General features: G+C 41.3%; 1 protein-coding gene across 1 annotated transcript in view; it reads right to left on the bottom strand.

Annotated features, from left to right (window-relative positions):
* Positions 1-19,902: 19,902 nt before the first annotated feature.
* Positions 19,903-26,916, bottom strand: part of eda2r (ectodysplasin A2 receptor) — a 37,895-nt gene continuing 30,881 nt past the window's right edge. Inside the window, exons 10-11 of the mRNA XM_048544787.1 lie at positions 26,344-26,392; positions 19,903-20,659 (exon numbers count right to left, since the gene is read on the bottom strand). Coding sequence (XP_048400744.1) covers positions 20,643-20,659; positions 26,344-26,392 — 66 coding nt within the window. The 3' untranslated portion in view covers positions 19,903-20,642. The remainder of the gene's footprint in view (positions 20,660-26,343; positions 26,393-26,916) is intronic.

Raw genomic sequence — 26,916 nt, 5'->3', positions numbered from 1 at the left:
AAAGTAGAAATTGCTGTAAAACCTCAGCTGATCCAGCGAAACTTGTGGAGAAAATTCAGAGTTAACAATTCAGGTACAGCGACCCATTCCTCAGAATTGTTTTGAGTTCTGAGGAAATGTCACTCAACTTAAAACATTAACTCTGATTTCTCTCCACAGGTGTTGCCAGATCCGCTGATCTTTTTCAGCAATTTCTGTTTTTGTATCCTGGTATTCTCGTACTGCTCTCGTGTTACCCACCAATGTTTTCTTATGTTCCTTTTTCATTTTCCTAATTTCTTTTTAAGAAATGCCTGGACTATATTCCTCTAGGGCATCTGATGCTTTGAGACGTCAGTATTTACCATAAGCTTCCATTATTTTCTCCTCCAGTGTTGCACTTTCCTTGACATCTAGGGTTCTCGGCATTTGTTGGTTCCAATAAAGATTGGGTAGTTTTATAACAACATTTTCTTTTTGTGAAGTTAAGGTGTTGCAGACAGATCTCTGATTTTCCAAGGATGGATAGTCTGGGTCCCCACGCATGTGGAGTCTGGAGTAAATATATGAGTTGTACCGATCATTGAGAACTCAGTCCTCTAGAACTGTTTTTAAATCTCCAAATTGAGCACCATTCTTGGAATCCACAAAAAAATCCTGGGGACTTTGATTCTGAAGTTAGAATGCAGCCAGAAGTAAGAAATAACATTGTAAATAAATGGTTTGAGATATAAAATTAAGTTTAAATATCAGACAGTGTAACACATTAAAAACAAACAATGAAGGAAATGAGGAAGTTAACTTCTCCACTGAACCTAAAATGAATTGGTGAAGCTATTCATACAGGCCAGGCCAGCTAAACAAAACAGTTCTCATTTCAAAACTTGAAGCACTATAGCTAGTAATAAATTATGAAGACTTCAAGACATAGTTTTGGAACAATAAAAAGAAATTATGGAATTTAAAACAGATTCCTCGTGGTCACCGTAAACCCATGATCTTCCTTTAATAAAATAAAATGAGTTATCTACTCTCAGCTGTGTACCTCATTTCCCATTCCTTGCTCTGTCTCCGTTGTGCCTTGTGGACTATTTCAATCCTCAGAAATCAAATACAAAAATAGTCAGGGAGAAAGTTGGCAGTTACAGGCCAATATTGGCAAAGGTGTGAAAACTGCGAATATTTTGATTTGCTTTCAATGTTTCAAAATAAATTGTACTTTTGTTCCAGGAATGAGAAGCCTCAGTTATGAGGATAAATCGAAGAAGTTGATGCTGAGAGGTGGCTTGATAGAGATTTTCAAAATCCTGAGGACATAGCAGAAGAGATGGAACTGTTCCTACTCGTAAAATTAAAAAAAAGAAATGGGGCATAGATTTAATGTGATGTGCAAACAAAGAAATGGTGATGTTTTTCACACAATGATTAGTTAGAGTTTGGAAGGAACTGCCTGGAAATGTGGTGTTGGTGGTCGGCTCATTTGAGGTATTCAAGTGAAGCATTTGGTAATTTGGAAAGAAACAGTGTGCAGGGGAATAGGGAAAAGCAGGAGATTGAAACTGGGGAAGCAGAACAGATGCCTTCGCAATGGTCTGAATGTCCACTTTCTGTGCTGTTACAATTCTACGATTTTTAATTTCCTAAATCCATCATAAAGGGGTTCACAGGAGCCTTCGTAAACAAAATTTGACACCAAATCACATCGAAAATAAATACATTGGGGCTGATGGCCAACCAAAAACTTAACCAAAGTGTATTTGTCATGACTCAAAGGAGCAGCGCTGGAAGTGTTGAGGTTAGACAGAAAAATCCAGGGTTTAGGCTCAGAAAGCTAGAAGCATGGCCCATGACACTGGAACAATAAAAATTGGAGATTCACAGGAAGCCAGAGTTGATGGAGATAAGAGATCTTGGAGTCTTACAAGAGCAACACATCATGAAAAGTCCACCAACTGAATAAAATCTCTTCCATGGCCCATAGGGTTTTATTGATCTCTTACAGGAGCCCTCCCATTATAATATGAGTTAAAAAGATAATGTAAAGATAGTCAAGTCCTTCTCAGTTTGGCGAAATGAGGCCTGGACTATTTCAATGCTCAATGATTACTTTATGCACTTTGATCCACAGTCGGCACCAACAACATCTGTCTGACTATCAGAGCTCCTTGGCATCCAAATAAGTGGCGAAGTGGGGTGGAAGGAGATGACTGCATTTGGCAAAGAAATATCCCATGGAATTTGAATTTCCTGTGGGTCCCAGAAGAGCATTCCTGGAAGGCAAAGAAATGTGTAAAGAGTAAAGTCTATGTACCACTTTGACTAGCTTCTCCTTTGTTCCTGGCAAGGTTATCAACTATGTGCACTGCTGTGAAAGTTTGCCTGGTACAAGGGTCCACTTCCTGCCTAAAATACACCTGGTAAGCTTGCACACAGCAAGATGTGATGGAAAACCAGGCAGGTGCCACGATTTATGTGTTTGTTTTTTAACCCCTTTTTGCATGCTATGTTCTTAGGAGGCATAGGTTAGAGTCAGGTGTGGGTACACAGCGTTAAAATCAAAGCGTTTGCTTAGATTCTATGAAAAGGTTCAACTCAGTCATCCAAAAAGAATGATTACATTTTAGAATATATAACGTAATAGAGTTTAGAAATGAGAACATTTGTGGCCCAATTTCTATTTTCTCTCAGAGGTACTGAGTTCACATTTTGCCAAAGTCTTCCCAATTGTGTTTTACTTTACCTGATAATCACTCCAAAACGTTGGGATAGATTTCACCAAGCGCCTTGATGGTGTAATATTTTCCACACATTTGAGCTGGCAGAGGTATGTAGTTGGCTTCTTGTGTGCTCTCCAATAAAGAGTTCACCACATGGGGCAAGCGCAGGCAGGTAGGACTAGTTCAGTTTGGGAACATGGTTGGCATGGACTGATTGGACCAAAGGATCTGTTTCCAAGCTGTATGACTCTCAGACTCTATAGCTCTTGGGACACTGCAGCCAAGATAACTCACCACAATTCTGCTGAACCTCCAGCTATGACATTCACTCGTCATGGCATTAATAGTGTTATTGATTCATTAACCAGCTCCCTCTTCACCACCCATGACATTTTTATCTCCATTAAGATTTGCAGTCATCTTGCTCTCATTTCATAAAGTGCTCAGCACAACATGCTAAACTTTTAAGACTGCAGCATCAGCAAAACGGACTCACAACGAGTGTTATGAAGTGCATGGGTCACCACTGACTTTTCCTATTCAGTTCCATAAACAAGGCTCTGCCTACCACCAGCAAAGTGAACACTTCTCTTTCATCTCTTGGATGGATTTGAATTTCTTTTTGATTATTTGGAAAGATATATTAATCCCGAGAAGGAATATTTGAGATTTGTAAATATCAATGGCAACAGAGAGTTAAGTGTTAAATGTACAATACCATGCAATGGTAAAGCACATTCTGAGTCTAAGTCATTTAATCACTGTACAGAATTCATTAAAAGTTATCATAAAGTCCTTTTTGGTACCTATTTCACACTTACAATTTGATAATCATTGATATTCTCTCGAGGAGAGAAATCTTCTGACTATAAAGAAATGTATTAAAAAAGGGGAATGACTAATTTGTCACAAAAATGAAAGGTATTTAAACATATACTTTCATCAAACTTAAGCATGAAAATTTTTTGAAATGGCATTTATAAATCCTAGAGTAATGCTGGTTGATGGTGCAGTGAGGCCACGTGTTTCATGATATTGTCCTGTGCTACAAATCAGTATAAGATCAGCTTCTCATTGTTCTCGTAATGATTTTAGTTTCACATTCTGGTTACCCTACTCTGATATTTTTCTCAATATTGTGTTTTACTCACTTTCAATGGTCACTTATGAAGACACATTCCACATTCAAACAATCCTTAGAATGCAAGCATTTTAGCAATTCTCTCTCATTTTAGCATTTTTCTAGTGCTAATCCTGAATTTGCATTCTCTTCTCACTAATTTATTGAACTGTAGGAATAATGATTCACAATTTACCCTGTCAAATATTTTAGAGATTTAGAACAATTCAATTATATCCTTCTAGCATTTAATACTTTAGTAAATATATCCCGAGATTGATTTTATTCTGCTCGTTATAACATCTATTAACTTATCTGTAGTATCATTCCATTGAATCAATGCTGCGGTTTTTCCAATTCCTTCTCTAAGGGAATGCCCAAAACACCATGAAATATTCTGAATGTAGCCGAGCCAATGGCTTGTCAACAGAAAATTCATCACCACCTTTTTCTTTTATAAATAACTCTCAGAATTCCATTTGCTCTGTTCATAGCTTTCTCCATCTATAACTCTTACTTTAAAGATCTGTGTATTTACAACCTTAGATCATTTACTTTCCAACTCTATTGCCAATCTTATTATTTCGGCTATATATCTCTGCTCTTTTATCCAAAATATACTGCTACACATTTATGTTGAACTGAGGTTTTCACTTAACTGCATATTTCTCACTGTTTATATCTTTTAATCGTATTCTTTCTCCCTACCTCTCCTGACAATTTTGTGTGATAGACCCATAGAAATATATAGCACAGAAGCAGGCCCTTCAATCCAACTTGTCCATGCCAACCAGATATCCTAAATAAATCTAGACACATTTGCCAACATTTGGCCCATATCCCTCTGAACCCTTCTTAGACATAGATCATCCAAATGCCTTTAAAACGTTTTAATTGTACCAGCCTCCATCAACTCCTCTGGCAGCTCATTCTATACACCCACCATCCTCTGTTTAAAAAGTTGTCCCTTAAGCCCCTTTTATATCCTTTCCCTTCTCACCTTAAATCCATGCCCTCTAGTTTTGGACTCACCCACCTCAGTGAAAAGACTTTGTCAATTTACCCTATCCATGCCCCTCATGATTTTATAAACCTCTAAGAAGTCACCGGTCAGCTTTCGAAGCTCCAGCATATTTAGCCTCTCCTTAAAATTCAAACCCTGCCAGCCTGGCAACATCCTGATGAATCTTTTCTGAACCCTTTCAAGTTTCACAATATCCTTCCTATAGCAGGGATACTGTCTTCAATTTTGACATTTGCCCCAGTCCTGATCATTTACACGCAAGAGCAACATCGACAATTTGCAACAGGGATTGTCAGACGCACCAACAGCTACACATTGACAATGCAGGATATATCAGTGGAAGTTAACATTACTGGTGGGGCCCACTTGGAAAAATGGTTGTGTGCCACTTTTCTTTGAGACACCCAACGCTATTTCAAATCATGTACCCCGGGCAGTGTTGAGCCTCCCCTCCAACTATACACTGAATGGGTTGGAAATCCTGCCACAGATCTGTTAGAAGCCAGAAAACCCCAGTACTGGAAACAGTGCAACAAGGGGTGATAGTCATGCCTGGTACCACACTCAGGTCTGCAGGGGAATCATCAATGGATATTGAAAAGTGATGAGTGTGAGTGGAACAGGGGTAGAAAGGAAATGCCTGATAGTGGGGAAGAGGGACCAAAGCAAGGCCAGGCTTTCCATGAAGGCCCTCCCCCTACCTCACTGATGAGAGAGAAAGAGAGAAAGAAAAAGACTAAAAATTAGGGATTCTTGCACTTGGCAGCAAACTAACTCAATAAGATCTCCTGGGCAGGCGTAGTGGATGACAACGTCCCTGACAACTGCTAGAAGAATACCAGGTATGGGTGGGATGAGGCCCTAAACAGCTACTTCAGGGATTAATGACCTCTGGGTGAGACGGTTGCTCACCTCCCTTCTCAGCCAGAGAATGGGGATGGGGGTGTAGTGATGAAGAGCCAGGAAGGCAGTAGAATCTTTACCTCACGCTTTCCTACCAAATGTCTCCAAGCCCACCTCCACAAGACAAGGATGGCATTAAATTTCACCCATCAATGTGTTTGTACTCCATGTTTGAATCTTCAGTGAAATCTCTGTTCCTTCTGCCAAAATGCCTGCAAATCCATTGGTTTTATTCATTGCTGCAAGTCTGCTTATGGCCAGTCATCAAATGTTTGCTGGAAAGTACAGCTAATCTCATATTAACAGAAGGAAAACTGTTACAAAATTATGCCATAAAACATCAATAAACACTCAGAAAGGTTAGAGCAGATGTAATATTATCAATATCGTGAAGAGTAGTTGTCATGGCTTAATTTATCAAAGTATAATAAGCATTATTGGAATATAGTGCCAAAGGTATATTTGTTTTGCTGTCAGACAGTGAAATTCTACAATACAAGTGATATTTTTGTTTCTGTATTAAACAGATCAAGGCTTAAGATTTTGTTTATTCAATGTTATTTTTTGACAAATGGGATGTGCAATTGTACGAACTACTCATTGCCCTATGTTAATGATGTATTGCTACATTTTAATGTTGGAAAGCTAAATACGTAAAGTCTCCCCTCTGCAATTGTTAATTCTCCACAGAGCCCAAAATTATCAATTTTGTTCCCATATTCAAAATAAATTATACCACAGATCCATAAAATTAAATTGAAGGACATCTACATGGTTGCATATTAAATAACCTTGTTAAATAAGTTCTCAAATTGGACATTTATTGACAATTATTTCCTAGTTATAGTCTACGTTGGTTAAACTAGGCAGATCAGATTATTGCCACTTTGTAATCATACATGGGTTTCTTCTGGCTTCCCCATAACTGCTAATCCTGCCCTCTTGTATCTTCATTAAGCTGAGATCAAGATATTACGTATCAATATTACACAACTTCAGGCGAAATTTGACTGAAGTGTTGGGGATCTTGCCTGCCAGCTGGCAAAGGGTGAGAATGGTGGCTCAGTAGTTAACACTGCTGCCTCACAGCATGGGGACCTGAGTTCAATTCCAGCCTCAGGCAGCCGTCTGTGTGGAGTTTGCGCATTCTCCCTGTGTCTGCTTCGGTTTCCTCCCACAACCCAAAGATGTGCCGGCTAGGTGGATTGGCCATGCTAAATTGTCCATAGTGCTCAGGGATGCTTAGTTTAGACGTGGTGAAATCAGGGATAGGGGAATGGGTCTGGGTGGGATGCTCTTAGGAGAGGCGGTGTGGGCTTGTGGGACCGAATGGTCTGTTCCCACACTGTAGAGATTCTATGAATAAAACCCTGCCAATGATTGAGAAGGTGTGCTGAACTGCACAGCAACCATCTACCAGGTTCCACCCCCTGGAATCAAGACTCTGGGGTAAAAAAATCCAGCCCAGCAAGAGTTGCAATCCATTAAAGACTTGTGTTCAGTGGTATCATGGATGGAGACAATGGCTGCTGGCAGGGCAGCCTTCAAGTCCCTGTGATCCAACCCTGATGCAGGGCTGAGAGGTGCAGTCCTTGGATTGGGCAGCGATAGCAGAAGGAAGCACGGAGGGTTAAAAAGTGAGGGCAGGTGCTGCTCCTAACAGGCTTAATATCCAGCCCTTCAATCAGGCCATGATAGCCTTTCACTGGAGGATTGCACCCTTCTGCCTACTCCCTCTTCTGGCACAAGAGATGACGAGCTGCTCCCATGAATACCCTTGCCAAGAGCCTAGCCCACAGCAGGACTAATCCCAGCAACAACAGCCTGAGGCCCTCATGTGGTCTTTAATTGACTGCTTATGGACATCAGTGCAGTCAGAAGCTCATGGACCTTCCTGCCCAGAGCTTCCTTCTGGAGCAGGCAGCAATGTGGAGAAATTTGGGTACATCATCAACCTGACTAAAAGTATTCTTTCTGCCCCCAAGCTCACCAACTCTGGAAGCAGAAGATTCCACCAATCTACTTCTAATTTGTTTCTCCAAGATACTTAAAACAATGCTGTTCCTACGTCCACTCAAATATGTTCATATTTCTAAAGCTTTAGCTTGGTGCACTCCAAATATTACTTTTGCTTTATTTTGTCCTCTCTCCTTCTTGTTCTCAACTTCAATTCTCCTACGTATTCTACTGCCTCACAATCCAACTCGATTTCTTAAATGTGTTTTTAAAGCAACAAGACGTCCAAAACTGAACAGTGGTGGATGTTCTGTACACTCTCAGTCCATACCTTAATTATATATAAAACCATGAGGTATAGGAGCAGGATGAGGCCATTTATCCCATCGGGTCTGCTCCACCATTTGATCATGGCTGATAGTTTCTCAGCATCGTTTTCCTGCCTTCTCCCCGTAACCCTTGATCCCCTTACCAATCCAGAACCTATCTGTCTCTGTGTTAAATACACTCAATGACTAGGTTTCCGCAGCCTTCTGTGGCTATGGGTTTCACAAATTCTGCATCATCCGCCCGGAGAAATTCCACTTTATCTCAGTTGTAAAGGATTGTCTCTTCACCCTGAGGCTGTCTCTCCTACTAGTGGAAACATCTTCTCCACATCCACTCTATCAAATCCACTGTGTATTTTGTAAAATTTCAAAGAAATCCTCCCTTATGCTGCTAAACTCCATCAAGCACAGACCTGGAGTCTTTAACCGCTCCCCATAAGACAAGACCTCATCCTCGGGATAATTCTCTGGATACCTCCTCTGAACCCATCCAGTGCCAGTCCAACCTTTCCCTAGCTACAATGAGTTCTGAAGAATGGTCACTGGACTTAAAACATTAATTCTGCTTTCTCCCAAGGGATGCTGAGTTTCTGGAGAATTTCTATTGTCATTCTACGTAATATCAGTGACAGTTGCCAGCTTAAGCTTTGTTTGCAATGATACAATTTATTGAAGATTTATTCATGTGAGCACAAAACGTTGCTCCTTTGTGCTCCACAAACTGATTCTTTCTGCTAGGCCCCACTAGATGGAGCCAGTACAGTAGGTACGAGTGAGGTTAAGCAATCTCCTGCGAGACAATGCTTATTTATTTTGGCTCTTAAGTGGGACCAGGCCAGGCAAAGAAGTATTACTGAGTTTTCTCCCAGGCTCACTTCAAAAGCTATTGCAACTAATTTATGAACTAGCCTAGAATGCAACACCAGAGTCAATATGAAACTGTTTCTTCTGGGTCACGTCCCATTGTGAGAATTTACCAGCTATTGGTCCCCTGTGTTGAAAGCAAACACTAAAGAGCTTGATTTTCCTGACAGGTGCACTGCTTTCGTCAGCGTAATGGGAAATGTAGTACACAGTCATGGTCCACATCAACACAATGGCATTTCTCATGTGCAAAGATGCATTACAACCTGAATTACCCCAGGTGTTCAGCAAACAGTGAATTCGCCAAACACTTTCTCAAAAGGTCTGTCCCCTTTATTTGCTTCCTCTTACTTCTCCATTTCTGACTTCCTCTTCTTCTATGCCAAGATTGATATTCAATTCTATCGACGTTGTATATTGGCTGCGCAGTGTGACAGCCTTCACAGTCCAACAGATACAAGAGGAAACTAAAGACCAAACTTGTAAATAGCCGTAGAGGCAGGACTGGAGGCAAACAGGTCTGTATTTACCAGGTATCCCTGTTTGCTGGAATGAACCTGCTTTGTGGCCTACTGTGAAGATCCAGGCAGAGGAGGGTGGAAAGGCTACCAGCTTCAAACTAGCAGGAAACAATTTAAGGAAGCCATTAGGCCCATGTTTGGAGAATGATCTGGGGCCAACATTCCAACATCATTTCAGAATTCTCCTGGCTAGGCAGACATGCCATAGTGCTACGACAGCAATAACAGTCCCTGTGGAGAGTCTCCTCTTCCACCATGACTATCTGGCAACTGTGATGTCTTGATTTTTACATTTTCTTAAAAAAGTCTTCATAGTGGATCTCAACCTTCACACACCATCTCCATCAAAATATTTTGGCAGCTCCTACCTCTTGATGATGGGGAATGATCTTGGGAAAACTTCAGCAGGTCTGGCAATATCTGTGGAGAAAAAGCAAAGTTAATGTTTCAGGTCCAGAAAATTGCCCAGTGATCCTTCTTCAGAACAAAAACCTTAACTCAGCAGATCTGTCAGCATCTGTGGAAATAAAGCAGAGTTTTCCCACCAATTTCTGCTTAAGTTTCTGATTTCCAGATTCCACGTTTCTTTGTTTTTCCCTTCTTCAGGATTTTACATGATTCAAACAAGACACATCTTACTCTTCTAAACTCCTGCAGATATAAGCTTAGACTGTGCAACCTTTCCTAAATCCAGGGATTAAGTCTGGTAAACCTTCTCTGAACTGCTTCCAACGCATTTGCACCCTTCCTTAAATAAGGTATTCAATGCACAGTACATTTATGAATAACAAGCTTATGAATGCTCATTCTTACGAACCTGATCTCATAAAAGGGTGTAATTTTAAAGACCCAACAATATGAACAGTTCGATACTTACAAACAGGTTTCTTTACATTGTTCTGCATTGTATTCTGACCTGTGTACAAATTGACTTGCGAACAGACTCTAGAACAGAACATGCACAATCCAGGGACTGCCCGTATTTCAGATATAGTCTCACCGATGCCTTGTATAACTGAAGCATAAGTTACCTGTTTTTGTATTCAATTTCCTTCATAATATATGATTTTACTCCTTTGGCTTTCTTAATTGCTGCTGGGTCATTATCCAAAGTTCACACTTGCAGTTTTCAGTTTTCCTCACTAAATCATAATCAGGAATATCAATATGGTCCTCTTTTCTTTTAAAATCAAAGTCTCTGTGGCCAACTAATGTTTCCCTACTACTGCCTAAATTGGAAGAACAGATTATATCTGCACAGATCAGAGCATTATCATGAACTTTCAGCTACTGTGTGACTCTATTCTAAACTGGACAGCATTGTGACCATCAAATCAGTCGCCAATTTCCTTCCAATGAAGTATATAGCAAATGGTGATTGTCCAACTCAATAGCCTAATCCTGCTTTCTTCCCATCACCTTTGATCCCATTCAGCCCAAGTGCTATATTTAGCTGCCTCTTGAATACGTTCAATGTTTTAGCATCAACTACATCCTGTGGTAATGAATTCCACAGACTCACCACTCTTCGAGTGAAGAAATGTCGTTTCATCTCTGTCCCAGATCATCTAGCCCAAATCCTCATACTGTGACCCTGGTTCTGGACACACCCACCATTGGGAACATCCTCCCTGCATTTACCCTGTCCAGTCCTGTTAGAATTTTATCGGTCTCTGTGAGATCTCCCTCCATCATCGTCTGAACTCTAGCAAAAACAATCCTGACCCAGTCAATGTCTCCTCATATGTCAGACTCGCCATCCCTGGAATCAGCCTGGTAAAGCTTCACCGCACTTCCTCGAGAGCAAGAGCATCTTTCCTCGGGAAAGGAGACCAAAACTGCATACAACATTCTACGTGTGGTCTCAGCAAGGCCCTGTATAACTGCAACAAGACATCCCTGCTCCTGTACTCGAAACCTCTCACAATGAAGGCCTACATACCATTTACCTTCTTTACTACCTGCTGCACCTGCATGCGTACTCTCAGTGACTGGTGCACAAGGACATCCAGGTCCAGCTGCACACTCCCCTCTCCCGATTTACAGCCATTCAGGTAGTAATATGCCTTCTTGTTTCTGTTTCAGAAGTGAATAACCTCACATTTATCCAAATTACACGGCATCTGCCATTGATTTGCCCACTCACCCAATCTGTCGAGATCATGCTGAAGGATCTCTGCATCCTCGTCACAGTTCACCCTCCCACCCAACTTGGTGTCATCTAGAAACATGGAGTTGTTACATTTGGTTCTCTCATTCAAATCATTAATATATATTGTGAATAGCTGGGATCCCAGCACCAATCCTTGTAGCACCCCACTAGTTACTGCCTGCCAATTTGAAAAGGACCCATTAATTCCTACTCTTTGTTTCCTAGCTGTCAACCAGTTTCCTATCCATCTCAATATGCTCACTCCAATCCCATGCACTTTAATCTTGCACATTAACCATTTATGTGGGACTCAAACACTGTACATCAAACGCTTTCTGAAAGTCCAAATATACAATATCAACTGGCTCCCCCTCACCAACTCTACTCATTACATCTTCATAGAATCCCAACAGATTTGTCAAGCATGATTTCCCATTCACAAATCCATGCTGACTCTGTTTGATCCTGCCACTGTTTTCTAAATGCTCTGTTACCAAATCATTGACAATGGATTTGAGAATTTTCCCCATAACTGATGTTAGGCTCACCAGTCTATGATTCCCTGTTTTCTCTGTACCTCCCTTTTTGAATGTTGGAGTGACATGAGCTACCCTCCAATCTACGGGGACTGTTTCAAGTTGACAAAATCATGGAAAATGACCACCAATGCATCCACTATTTTGAGAGCTACTTCCGTAACTACTCTGCTGACAATTTCAACTCCAGAAAGGCATGTAGGCTACATATTCTCATAAAAATTGGCACTGCAGCATAGAAAACTGGCACTCTTGTATGCTATTCCATAATATGCCAAGGTTCAAGTTTTAGACAGGTGATTTCCCCTTCAGCTTCACTACTATGCCTTCAGAACAGTAAGCTTAGTTTGACTTCTTTCCCTTTAAGGCATGAAGGGCAAATCAATGACTAAATTGACTCTCTTAAACTTCACTTGCAACCAGGGAAAATGCCGTATTTGCCGCTTTTTAAATAAGTGCTTCGCTATTCTTAAAAAAGAATTAATCAGAAACCATGTATGGACAACACTGACAAGGAAGCAACAAGGTCACACTGAAAAGTAAACTTTAATGAAAGACTAATTTTTTTGTAAATGAGCTACAAAACACATTTCTGAATGGTAAAGTAATCTCAGTAATCAGCCATTCCTCCCTTGACTCTTAATTCTCTTTCTGTATCTTAGTTACACATAAGCACATGTTTTGTCATCTCTTGTCTGTCTTTGTAGATAGCTTTTCATGGAACAGATCACCAGCCTATCACCAGGAACTAAAGTGTGAGGGGGCACCACTCTTCATTCAGCTCCGCTAACCAGGTTTGCATGCAGCATCATCCTTTACCTGATCTGGCAACACTTAGGTGATCTTCAGTAATGTAAGAAAATGGACACAGAGATCATGGCATTGGAGAACCCAAATGCCATTCATTACTTCTAACAATTATATACAAACATTAGATTACAATTGCACAGCTTGCTTCCAGTATCGTGTCTTGATTCCCATGACCACGGGCTAAGATGGAGTATGTGGCCGGTCATACATATACCACAGGTCACATACAATGATGTCATGACTGTGTCTCTTAACAGCATTCTGACATACTGCCTGTGAGGCATACCACAAAATAGGGGGCTTTCCTGCACTGACCACCTACCATCGGTGTATTAGAAAGATTTACAGGTTGGCAGACAACCCGTTAGGGCACATTATGAATATGACCATTGACCACCAAGTCCTGAAGTTAGAGCTTCTAACTCAGAAGCAGGGACGTCATCCATTATACTATAAGATGTCCCTTAGAGGTAATATGTGCAAGGACCCAGAAGACGTTAGTATGGTTCTCAATGAATGCTTTGCTTTGGTCTTCACAATGGAAAAGGATAGCACAACTGTGGATATCGGTGTGGAGGACTGCGAAATATTAGAAGAATTTAGAACAGAAAGGAAGGGTTTCCTGACAGGTTTGGCAACCTTCGAAGTGAATAAATCTGCAGACCCAGCCAAACTGTATCCTAGGCCAGCAAGACAGCAGATTTCTGAGGCCCTGGCATAAATTTCCAAAGCCTGTCAGCCCACAACTGGGGTAGCAGAGGACAGGAGGGTAGCTAACATTGTCTCAATATGTAAATAAAGGGAAGGGATGACAGACCAGAAATTAGAGGGCAGTCATTTTAACCTCAGCCTGGAATGTTTTAGAAATATTTGAGAAACAAAATATATCTGTCAGTAGACACACAAATTAATCAGGGATAGTCAACATTAATTTGCTAAGGGAAGGTTGTGTTTGGCAAACTTTTGGAGGAAGCAACCTGGAGTATTGATTAGTGTAATGCATTTGATGTGGTCTACATGGACTTTATCAAGGCTTTTGATAAGGTCTCGCAGGGCTGACCTGTCAGGAAATAAAAGCCCATGGGATCTGAAGAAAAAGTGGCACATCGAATGCAAAATTCTCTGAGAGGCAGGAAGAAGACTATGATGGTGTAGGGATGTTTCTATTGGAATTGCACAGGGCTCAGTCCTTTTTGTAGTAAACATTAATAATTTAAACTTAAATGGAAAGGACAAGATCAAGAAGCTTGTGGAAAACACACAAGATAGTAGGATGGTAAATAATGAGGAGGATAGCCATAAACATCAGGTTGAAATCAATGGACTACTCAGATGGGCAGAACAGAAGTAGATGGAGTTCAACCTAGATGTGAAGTAATAACCTGGGAAAGGCTAACAAGACAAGTGTTGCACTATTAATGGTGGGATAATAAGTGGAACCTCGTGGTGCCTAAACACAGACCTCTGGAAATAGAAGGGCAGACGGATAAGGTGTTTTAAAAGCATATGGGATAGTGAAGTTCATTAAGGCATAGAATACAAAAGTATGAAGATTATGCTGAAATTGTACAAAACTTTGGTTAGACAACAACTGGAAAACTGTGTAAAGTTCTGGTTACCACATTAGAGGAAGGATATGATTTCACCAACAAAGGTGCAGAGGAAATTTACAAGGATGCTCTCAGCTGTGAGGAAATATTGCCTGGGCTAGAGTTGTTATCCTTGGAGCAGCAAAGGTTGAGGAGACCTGATAGAGATGCACAAGATTATGAGGGGCATAGTTAGACTGAATAGGCATTTTTACAAAATAGAAGGGTCAATAACCAGGGAGCATAGGCTAAAACCAAAATTGCTGAAAATTTTCAGCAGGTCTGAGAACACATGTAGAGGGAAATCAGAGTTAACGTTTTGGATCGAGTGACCCATCCTCATTGGCTAAGATGCAGAAGACTACGAGTGTTGAGGAGAATTTCTTTAAATCAGAAGGTGCTGCAAGCATAGAACTCGCTGCCTGAAAAAGTGGTTAAGTTAGAAACTCTCAAAATATTTAAGCAGTATTTAGATATTTGCTTGCGTTGCCATAGCCATGCTATGGGTCAAAAGCTTATAAATAAGATGAGTGCAGTCAGACACAGTGGGCCAAATGGCCTTCTTTCTGTGCTTTAAAATTTTATGAGTCTACATTGGTAAATTATGTTTTGTAGCGAAACCTGCCAAATCTTTCAGTTATGACTATTATTAATGTCACATTTTTATAGCTGGTAAGTATGATATCAGCGGGTAGTTTTTCAGCAGTTCTGTAGTTTTCCTCAGGCATCAGGCCTCTGAAAAACTGTAAGCAATGGATCATAAAGTGACAGAGAGTGAGCATCAGGACACTGTTCTGAAGTGTCAGGTTATTCCCCATACTTCACAAAAAGAATGATGAAGATTGAAGCACACACACAGTAAGGCCATTTGCTTGAGTAAGTTACATTTTTCTCCCTTCATCTTCCAGAAAAAAAAGTTTGTTTTGATATAGCACTCTTTACATCTTCAGGGTATTCTAATATACTTTGTAGCAAGTAAATAACCTTTAAAATAAGGCAATTATTCTGTTGACAACAGGGACTGTTCAGACCCCACTGAACTATTTCCACAGGTATTAATAAATCATTGGAATTTTCACCCATGTTCTCTCTTTTTGACTGCCAGGAGGTAGAGTCAGAGACATTTAAGGGACAGGAGGTCAATTAGTTAATCATGCCATTGCCAGCTCTTTGCCTACTCTACCTGTACTTTAAGCACCACCCCCTCGCCCAAACGCAGCATAACGGTGGTGACAGCCTTGTGGCTATGCAAAAAAATTGAACAGAAACATAAGTCAAACACTATGTTGAAAGCAGCCGTATTACTGGAAGGGACAGAATTAATGCCCACAGCGGATCTTAGGGAGCAAATTACATTCTTCATCTCCTAAAGCTTTTTCTTAAAACCAGTAACAGAATATTTTATAATTAAGTGGAATGAAATAAGAGTTTTGTACATTCCAACATTTTACAATGGAAAGTCCATCTGGATTGTACTTGGCAAGAAATTACAGTAGTTTAGTTCCAGTGTTCTCTGCACATAGAAGCCATAGCTGTTAAGCTCTGTTAAGTGCTGCCACCTCAGTTCCTTTATGAAGTGTTGCAAAGAATGTGTTGTTGCAAAGTGAAACAATCATCCACTGCTGACCCACCCAACAAAAAATGTAGCAACTTGAAAATACTCAAGAGGCAATGTGTGATGATTTTAACTTCACTCACTGCCCAAACTTGTGCACCCAATCACTCGGGCATCCCCTGCCAGCTTCAGTAGGGCTTCATTTTGACTTGAGTTACTGCCAGCTGGATTGAAGGCAGAAGCTCTGGGAAAAAAAACATTGCAAACAAGGCAGTGTTATCCCAGAATTTTCAAACTTCCAACAGTCTATTCCAACTGGGCAGGTGCAAGATTAAACCCCTTCCACTACACGTACCCTTGCTTGCTTCCAGTCATCTACATTCAGGATAGCAATTTTGTTTAATGGTTGCCCATCCCTAACTGCCGTCAAGGAAGTAGTGGTGATCTATCCACTGTAAACCACTATAGTCCACTGAGTGAAATCAGTTGCCTGGTGACTGTTGGGGATGGATTTCCAGCTACGATTAAGGAATAGTGATAGATTAATAATTCAGAATCATGCTTGATTTGAAGTGGATGCTATTTTCCCTGCAAACACTTGTCCAACTCTGCTGGATGGTAGAGGTCATGGATTTGGAAGGGGATTGTCAAGTTACTGCAATGCATTCTGTAGATGTTACACACAGAGACCTCTGAGCAAGTCACTTGCCTATCTTCGTGGCTGGAAATGGCACATAGAGATGAAGCCAGGCATTCTTTTACACAGCTGCCCCAGTGGATCATGCCACAAACAATAATCCTGAATATTAATATAATTATCTCAGCAAGGCCACTCTATCACCTTTGCTCATGCATGTCCAAACAAGTGAATCTGAAATATAGACAGGGACATTTCTACTGACATCTTACAGCTACAAGTTTGTTATTAAAACTGCTGCAGGCTTATCCTCACTATGATCCTCACCCATTCACATTCTAACACCATTCTCAAATTAAATATATACATCCCCCCACCCAGGAGTTAGGTACTGTGGGTTGATGTTTCCACTGTCTCCTTTGTTCAGAATTTTTTTCAAATGGAATGACTGGTTGGAAGGATCAGCATATCTCTGCTATTCTAGCAAATAAAAACTTACATGTTGTCTTTGGAGAAAGTTCAACAGTGTATGATTACTTATGTTAAAGCTGTTGATAGTGATTGGAGAGTTGCCGAACTGATTTTCACTGGAGAAGAAAAATAAAAGGGAAATCCAGGCTTTTAATACAAGTAAGAGGATAATCGATGTGAACCAGTGTCCACAGTGGAATGGGCAGCAAGTGCTAAATTAGAAGACAAGCTGAAGCTAATGGGCTTCAAACATTAGCTTTCATAAAGTCTCAACTTTCCAGATAAAGCAGTTAATGCTCTGTCAATTAACACCTTTAGAAATAGAACTGGCCAAGTATCTGATTAGGATCAGAGTTAACATTTACGAAGATAACTGCAGATATCAAATGCTGTGTAAAACATGATTGCTCATTGATAGCATTGGTAGGCAGAATGGCCTTTTCAATTCCATATGTCGCCAGCTCAAGAGGCTGCAATCCTTTGAATGCAGTCTAATGATCATGGTCAAATTTTTGACTGTTTTAACTTAAGAACAATTTGATTAGACCCAGCTCAAATAGGTTTGGTGCTTGAGGCATTTCAACTCTTGACATAAATACAGACCATTGACTGTCGATCGATGAAATGACATTTCTTCATCCAAGCCAAGTCTCTCAATGTAACATATCTCTGAATTGTAGGAGACTTTATATGTGTTCCTGGATCTCTGACTGCATTGAAACGTGAAGATTAGATTTAAAAAACCTCATTTGTTTATCTGATAGAGTGGATTATTGATCCAAAGAAAATGGCAGCATCAATTCAGTGACGTGGATAGTTTAAAATTGATCTGATGAGTTTGCCAGTTAAGTGGACTAGAGAAACAAGATCTAAGATATTAGTTTGATCTCACCAAGCAAACTTGGAACCAACTGACAGTTCAGTGATGTCCAACAATTACAAACTGCACTTGTCAACTGAATTCAATCATTCCTTCTGAAGTTAGAACTTTGATCGTTACAGGCTTACTTATTTTGAAAACAGATGCATAATGAAATTAATTCAGGAATTGCGAAACTGGGAGTTGGCTTGTGTCCTGTCAAGGTGCAAATGTCCATTTTATCCACAGGCATCATAAGGTCACTAGCTTCACTGATGTATATGAAGATCACAATCAGCCAATGTATCAACTGTTCAATGGTCTGCATTGTACATATTTTTACGTAATTAACTAACTCATCACAATTAATCTTGAAATACCTCTTAGCTTCATTTAACAATGTCTAGCGCAGGGAGGAGAATAGAGCTCTCAACACCAGACACAGGCAAATAAGAAACTGTTGCACATCCAACTGCCAGGGCCATTAACATCATCAGCAGATGATTCCATTAGGAACTGTATTTTGAAAAGAACTTCAGATCGAAATTGCTGTTCTTTATAGAATTTCATCTCTGCTGCCAGGACAGCAACAATTATGCAGGAACTGTTTTTGATAGATGCTCAGAATTTTGATGTGTGGGGTAAATTGCCACTTTTTGAAGTATTGCAAATAGTTGTCAATCACAGTCCTCATTATTTTTGCATGGATGTGTCTATTTTGTTTCGTAAAAAGACAATTTTCCTGTTAAAAAGGTATTTCAACATAAAACTCAACGGTGATATTGATCTTGTGCGTTCATTCCTCACATATACCCAGACGAATGTCCCACAGTATAAATGCAGAGAGCAGTGCAGCAGTAGGGTATGCCTGGGTTTGATCTCTGGTTTGGGCGACACAGCTTGATCGGAGCATTTATGTGTCTGCACGAGCTCAGAAATTGGAAAAACAGCACAATTCCTATTTCTGGTTGCTACACAGTGCTTGGAAGAGCATTTTAATGGAACAATGACTGAATAATCATCTTCCCTAACATTCACTGCGCAGGTTTTTATTCAAGCAATAATGTTCAAGGCTGTGGGCCAATGGCTGGAAAGTTGGATTAGTGTTGATAGGTCGGTACAAACTCGATGAGTCGAAGGGCCACTTCTGTACTCTGTGATTATATGACTATGAATGGCAGGGAGCTGGTAGTGCCTGGGTGCTATATTAATTAATGCCTGAAGGAACACACAGGAAAACAATCACTTAATCTGAATTTACAAACTCAAGTCTGAAAACATGGGTGCTGAAATTCCAGGATTTAAAGGGGAAGTTGGTTTAATAGCACACTAGCAGTTATGGATGGAAAAAGAGAGAAATAGAACTTGAAGTATAACCAAAATCTGGCAGAATTTCACCACTTTTTAGTTCTGAGAGAAGCCTGACACTTCTTCAATGGGAACTCACCTACAAAACTGGCTAACAAAGGTGTGCCTTGCAGTTCTAAAACAGGAGAAGCATGTTGGGATTAAAAAATAATCTACAGGGACTAAGGGAACCCGAGTTTATTTATAAATTCATTGTGACGTGCAATGCCAAATAAATGATTCGATCTCACCAGTCAACTGACTGTCTAAGCTGCGCTAGAAATAGCATAGATGACCCTTTCTAATTAGGCCCAATCCCAATATGTCGGACAGACAGGGTTGGGGTAGGAGTCATTAATATGGCTAGTGCATCAGACACAAGTCTTGCTGTACCTTCTCGATATTTACCCAGAAAATTCAGAGCCATACCCTTATGGGTTGGATATTCTGACAGAGGTTAGACATCTTGCTCAATTTGATCTCGCTGCATTCTTCATTTGAATAAACCTAAACAAAACTCTGACCACAAGGAATTCTACTAATTATTGTTTAATTAAAAACCAATGACTCAATTATTTTTAAAAATGCTGTTAATACCTAATGTTAAATTCTACAGGCTTGATTGCAATATTAAGTTTGTCTTTCAGATTTCAGGATTCTATGTATAATATTCTTCTCCACAAAGATAATCTGAATCTGAATTTGTATATTTTGTGTTTAAGAGTAAACAAGTAAAATCAGCCCTCGTATGGCATTTTGACCAAGTTTCTTCAGACCTATTTCAGGCACTGTCACTATGTGTGTACAGGACTGCTGAGGTAAAGACAGTAGATGCCACCAAAAGCTAAACAGACAATCAAGTCGGGGATTGTTACCCAAGTGATTATGCACCTTTCAACTTTAAGGATGCTAAAGATCAACTGGGCATCATGGTTGACAGTGAACTGTGCAAATCCTTCGAAACTTTTCACCATGTTAGCCTGGAATTAAACTGAAAACCTTAACGTCACAAATTATTCTCTCCAACCCACATCTATTGGTGCATTTTTGATGAAATGGTGGATTCATCCGAGATGTCAAATGGAAAAGTGTTTTCCTAGCTTCAGGAATCACTGCCTGGGAACATGAGCTGAAGACCTAATGGAGATTCAAGCCACTTCATGTCGATCAGCATTTCGTGTGGAATTCCCATTTTCTAAATGTTGTAACTCTTCATTCCCGGTGGGTAGATTTTCAGCTTGAGTTCCCAAACTTTGTTCAAACTCCGATGGAATTAAATGTGCACACCTGCTGGAGAGTCAGGAAAAATAATTAGCAACAGTTCAAACATGTGATTAGAGAGAAAGAGGTATGACAATGGCCTAATGGCGTTTTCAATCTGAATTCACCTGATCTAATTTTCAGCAAAGCAAGAAATTTTAAAAAAACTCTTGTTCATTTACTTTCAGTTCCCAATTTATGTCAAGTTGTCAACTCTGAACTTCCATAACTTGTCCCTATTTCTGCATCTTTTACCTCCTCTGTCGCATTTCCTTGAACTCCACAATTTGCCCTAGCCCCAATAAGGATTTCTTAGAACATAGAACATAGAACATTACAGCACAGTACAGGCCCTTCGGCCCACGATGTTGTGCTGACCATTGATCCTCATGTATGCACCCTCAAATTTCTGTGACCATATGCATGTCCAACAATCTCTTAAATGTCCCCAATGACCTTGCTTCCACAACTGCTGCTGGCAACGCATTCCACGCTCTCACAACTCTCTGTGTAAAGAACCCGCCTCTGACATCCCCTCTATACTTTCCTCCAACCAGCTTAAAACTATAACCCCTCGTGTTAGCCTTTTCTGCTAACTGGCATGGATTGGATAAACAGACCAGCTCTTATCCCTGGGGTGGGGGAGTCCAAAGCTAGAGGGCATAGGTTCAAGGTAAGAGGTAAAAAGATTTAAAAGGGGCCTAAGGAGCAACCTTTTTTCAACAGAGGACGGTGCATGTATGGAGTGCCCTGCCAGAAGCACCTGGATGGGTGTATGAACAGGAAGGGATTACAGGGATATGAGCCAAATGCTGGCAAATGGGGCTAGATTTATTTAGGATATTTGGGGCAGCACTGTGGCTCAGTGGTTAGCACTGCAGCCTCACAGCGCCAGGGACCCAGGTTCGACTCGAGCCTCAGGCGACTGTCTGTGCGGAGTTTGCACATGGCTAAATGGATCGGCCATACTAAATTGCCATGGTGTGTGGGTTATAGGGGGATGGGTCTGGGTAGGATGCACCAAGGGGCAGTGTGACTTGTTGGGCCGAAGGGCCTGTTTCCACACTGTAGGGAATCTAATCTAAATATCTGTTTGGCATGAACAAGTTAGAGCGAAAGATCTGTTTCTGCACTGTGTATCTCTATGAGTCTACAAATTGTTTCACAGCATCCAACACTCGCGGAAAAATAGAAATGGACGTGGCATTTCAAAAGTGGCTGAACCAATGTCTTGTACGGCTGTAAAATGACCTCCCAACTCTTATACTCAACGCACTGATCAATAAAGGCAAGCACACCAAACACCTTCTTCACTATGCTGCCTACCTGAGACTGCACTCTGAGGTCTCTTTATTCACCAGCACTCCCTAAGACATAGAAACATAGAAAATAGGTGCAAGAATACACCATTTGGCCCTTCATGCGTGCACCACTATTCAATACAATCATAGCTGATCATGCAAACTCAGTATCCCATTCCCGCCCTCTTACCATTGGGTGCATAAGTCCTGCCTGATTTGCTTTTCCAGAACATAGAACATAGAACTTCACAGCTCTTCCAGTGTGAGAACCCTCTACGAATCTGCTTCTGGCCAAAAAAATACTTGGCCTTATCAGCTAAGATTCAGGATGGTTCACAAACCAACCCATTAAAAGTAATAAGTGTCCATGCTTGGAAAGGTTAATCCAAAAAAAATCAACGAGGCAGACCTCTGGATGTTTTCCAATTCGGAAACATCTTAAGTATCATGATCACGCACCTCAGCTTGGTTCAACTAGTCACATCCAGTCTAGACTTTTGTAGCATTCCTTCAACAGACATTCAGTCATCATACCTGGGTTTGACCTTATATTCTAGACTAAGGAAGGTATGATAAGCAATTAGAAAACACTGGCTCATTCTCAACTGTGTCCACCTCCGGGCACCATACTGTCACGAAGGTGGAAAGGTTTTAGGCGTGGTTCAGAAAAAACCTTTGCATAAAGGCTGGAGAAGTAGGGCAGGCTAATGTTCTTCCATCGAGAGGCAAAACTGGCTTAAGAGGCCAGATGGCACATTCTCTGCTATAACCATTCTATATTCACAATGTGACACAATGGTTCAGTGGTTAGCACTGCTGCCTCACAGTACCAGGGACCCAGGTTCTATTCTACCCTCAAGTGGCTGTGTGGAGTTTACACATTTTCCCCGTGTCTGCGTGGGTTTCCTCCGGGTGGTCCGGTTTCCTCCTACAGGCCAAAGATGTGCAGGGATGGCCAAGTTGAATTACCCATTGTGTCCAGGAATGCACAGGCTGTGTGGATTAGCCATGGCTAAATGCAGGGTTACAGGGATAGGGGCGGCATGCTCTTTGAAGTGTGAGTGTAGACTAGATGGGCCGAATGGCCTATTTCCACACTGTATGGATTCTTTGATACTCCACTCAAGTATTGAGGGTGGCTCTGCAATTCACATGCGAACTTAAGACCAGACCCAATTCAGGTTATTAATGATCTCCTCAAACTATTTAGAAATCAGGGTGCCCCAACTAACAAGTTGTTCTCTACTCGCCAAGAAATAGATCAACTGAGTAATTATCTACTGGCTGACTGTAAGACATTCCTGACATTGAATCTGTGACATTGGACTTCAATGCGATTCATAAACATTTGTGAGCAAATTTCTTTCCTTTTTAGGTGACGGACACAGAGTTAACAATAAAAAAATCTTGCTGTAAACTTTTAAAATTACCATCTTTGATGCAAGAACAAGAGGACCATATCTCAATTAGATTAGAAGTGCATATATTTCTACAATTCACATGTTTGTAGGTAATTGATTTTCTGAACATAACAAATACAGCTTGCATTTATTTAATAAAAGAACTGCAGATGCTGTAAATCAGGAACAAAATCAAAGTTGCTGGAAAAGCTCAGCAGGTCTGGCAGCATTTTCGGAGGAGAAAACAGAGTTAATTTTCGGGTCCGGTAACCCTTCCTCAGAGTTCTGAGGAAGGGTCACCGGACCCGAAACTTTAGTTCTGTTTTCTCCTCCACAGATGCTGCCAGACCTGCTGAGCTTTTCCAGCAACTTTGATTTTGTTGCATTTATTTAATACCCTTAGCAGAGAAATCAGTCAAATATTCCTAAGGTGGAATGATTCAATACTCTTTGAGCCAGATGCAGGTTATAAGGAGAGTTCTGAAGAAGAAAATGAGTTTAAGGAAGGAATCAAAGTGTGAGGCTTACAGAACTGAAAGCATATCTCAAAGCAGGCTGAATTAGGGCAACAAATAGGGAGGATGAAGCCATGAAAATGTTGGTGAACCAGAAAGCAGTGTATTGGATTTGTGCATTGTGCAGAAGAATTATGAATATGCTGAGATTCACAAAAGGTGGGGGACAGGTTGTGAGAAAGGAGGAGATCGGAGGAGTGAGCTTGGAGCTGATAAAGACACCAACTTTTCACCACAGGTAAGCTGAGACGTGAGCAGGGATGGGGAAAAGATGCGGAGATGAAAACATGGCATGGGAGCAGATATACAGTCAGAAAATTCATTTCAAGAGATCATGAACCATCAAAAGGAGAAGGGCACAGACTGCAACATTTGTACAGAATTTTTATTTAATTCATTCACAGGCTGACAGTGTCACTGGATGGGCCAACATTTATTGCCCATCCCAAACTGCCCAGAGGGCAGATAAGAGTCAATCACATTGCAGTGGATCTGGAGTCACATGTAGGTCAGGCCAGATACGGATGACAGATTTCCCTCTCTAAAAGGACAGCATTGAACCAGATGGATTTTCCCAATAATCAACAACAGAGTCATTGTCATTATTAGACACACAATTCCAATTTTTAATTTGTTCACATTCCACCATATGCCACAGCGGGATTTGAACCTGTGTCCCCCAAACATTATCTGGGTCTCTGGATTAATAGTCCAGTCATAATATCAGTCGGAGACTTCCACGGCTACCTAGAATACACCTCCTCCCACCCACCTTCCTCCAAATATGCCATCCCCTATTCCTGATTCCTTTGTCTCCGCCGCATCTGCTCCCGGGATGAAGCATTCCACTCCAGTACATCTCAGATGTCCGCATTTTTCAAGGATCACAACCAGCCCCCGCAGTGGTCGAGAACGCCCTCAACCGTATCTCCCACATTTCCCACAACTCATACCTCACACCCCGTCCCCGCAATAACAACCAAAACAGAAACCCCCTCATCCTCACATACCATCACCACCCCTCCAGAACCAATGCATGACCCTCCGACACTTCCGCCATCTGCAATCCGACAACACCACCCAAGGCATTTTTCCCTCCCCAGCCTTGTTTGTTTTCTGGAGGGACCGCTCTCTCCGTGACTCCCTTGTCCGCTCCACACTCCCCACCAGCCCCACCACACCCTGCACTTTTCCCTGCCACCGCAGGAAGTGTTACACCTGCCCCCACACCTCCTCCCTCACGCCCATCCCAGGCCCCAAGAAGACTTTTCCACATCAAACAGATGTTCACCTGCACATCTGCTAATGTGGTATACTGCATCCGCTGTTCCCATTGTGGCCTCAACATCAGGGAAACCAAGCGGAGGCTTGGGGACTGCTTTGCAGAACACTTACGCGCCGTTCAGAACAAACAACTGCACCTCCCAGTCGCGAAACATTTCGACTCCCCCTCCTATTCCTCAGGCGACATGTCCATCCTGGGCCTCCTGCAGTGCCACAACGATGCCACCCGAGGTTGCAGGAACAACTCATATTCCGCTTGGGAACCCTGCAGCCCAATTGTATCAATGTGGATTTCACAAGCTTCAAAATCTCCTCCCCACCACTGCTTCCCAAAGCCAGCCCAGCTCGCCCCCGCCTCCCTGACCTGTTCTTCCTCTCACCTATCCCCTCCGCCCACCTCAAGCCGCACCTCTATTTCCTACCTACTAATCTCATCCCACCCCCTTGACTTGTCCATCCTCCCTGGACTAACCTATCTCCTCCCTACCTCCCCACCTCTACTGGCTCCATCCCCGCCTCTTTGAATTGTTTGTCTCCTCTCCACCTATCTTCTCCTCTATTCATCTTCGATCCACTTCCCCCTCCGATTCATTTCAGAACTCTCTTCCCCTCCCCCATTTTTGATGAAGGGTCTAGGCCCGAAACGTCAGCTTTCCTGCTCCTAAGAAGCTGCTTGGCCTGCTGTGTTCATCCAGCTCTACACTTTGTTATCTCAGATTCTCCAGCATCTGCAGTTCCTATTATCTCTGGCCATCACCTCCCTTTTAGTGCCAGGGATTGAAGATAATGGCTGTTCCAATGTTTCAGAAGAGGAAAGAGTAGCAACCTTTAATAGCAGCATAACAGTTGGTCTCATCCAAGTGGTGTGTACCCCATGGCAGCTCTTAGCACTGCTCACATACAGGAAGGAATCATAGTGATGATGATTATTGTGGGTAGGAATGGGCACATATGAAGAGGAGTAGCACAGATGAGTTAGTCATGCCCCGACTCCTAATTGAAAGAGGATGTCTCATGGGAAACTAAGTGTATTTCTGGGAGGACAGTTCAGATGCATATTATATTTCCTTGCATATTTGAGGCAAGTAACCTTCAAAGAAACATTAATCTTTGTTGTGTTTCTCCCAAACCTGATGGTAATTGAGAGAAATCCAGGAGGAGAAATCCATAGTGAGAGGAGGAAGTGAAACATAAAGAGGAAAATAATGTCTCACCTTGAATCAACCCAGTGGCTTGGATGCGTAGATTTTCTAAATCACCAACCTAACAAAGAAAGGTGTGAGTTAGCTAAATAAACTATTATCAAATGATAATAATTTGAATCTGTGATCCACAAAAGAAACCTTCTGATTTTAGATGCATCAGCTTAACCTAGGAACAGATTGATTCTTAGCACAGGATGATTAAAACAGAATAAATAACAATAAAATCTATCAAAGACTGCACATGATAAACTGGCTTCCATAAATTGAGTTTGATTTACACCAAGTTAAAATGTGAACTGGTGTTGGTGTCAGTAACCATTTCAAAACATGAAAAAGAAAGCACTAATTCCAATTAAATCAAGTGTAGCATTCAAATGGATGAATTAATTCTACAAATGACATCTTTAACTGCAATCAAAGTGCTTTAAGACACATCAAATTCAGTTCCCTCAGCGTCACACCCAAAGTGTTCATCAAATTAATTCAGAAGCTATGGCAACATCAGGAGGATCCCACACTGAATCAGACTTTGCACCTTCTGTTTCAGAATCATCCCTTCACAAATTGTCTCACTGCTATCTA

This window comes from Stegostoma tigrinum, chromosome 15 (assembly GCF_030684315.1).
Source record: "Stegostoma tigrinum isolate sSteTig4 chromosome 15, sSteTig4.hap1, whole genome shotgun sequence".
Classification (NCBI taxonomy): Eukaryota; Metazoa; Chordata; class Chondrichthyes; order Orectolobiformes; family Stegostomatidae; genus Stegostoma; species Stegostoma tigrinum.
The sequence above is the reverse complement of the archived record's forward strand: the minus strand, read 5'-3'. Positions and strand labels throughout refer to the sequence as shown.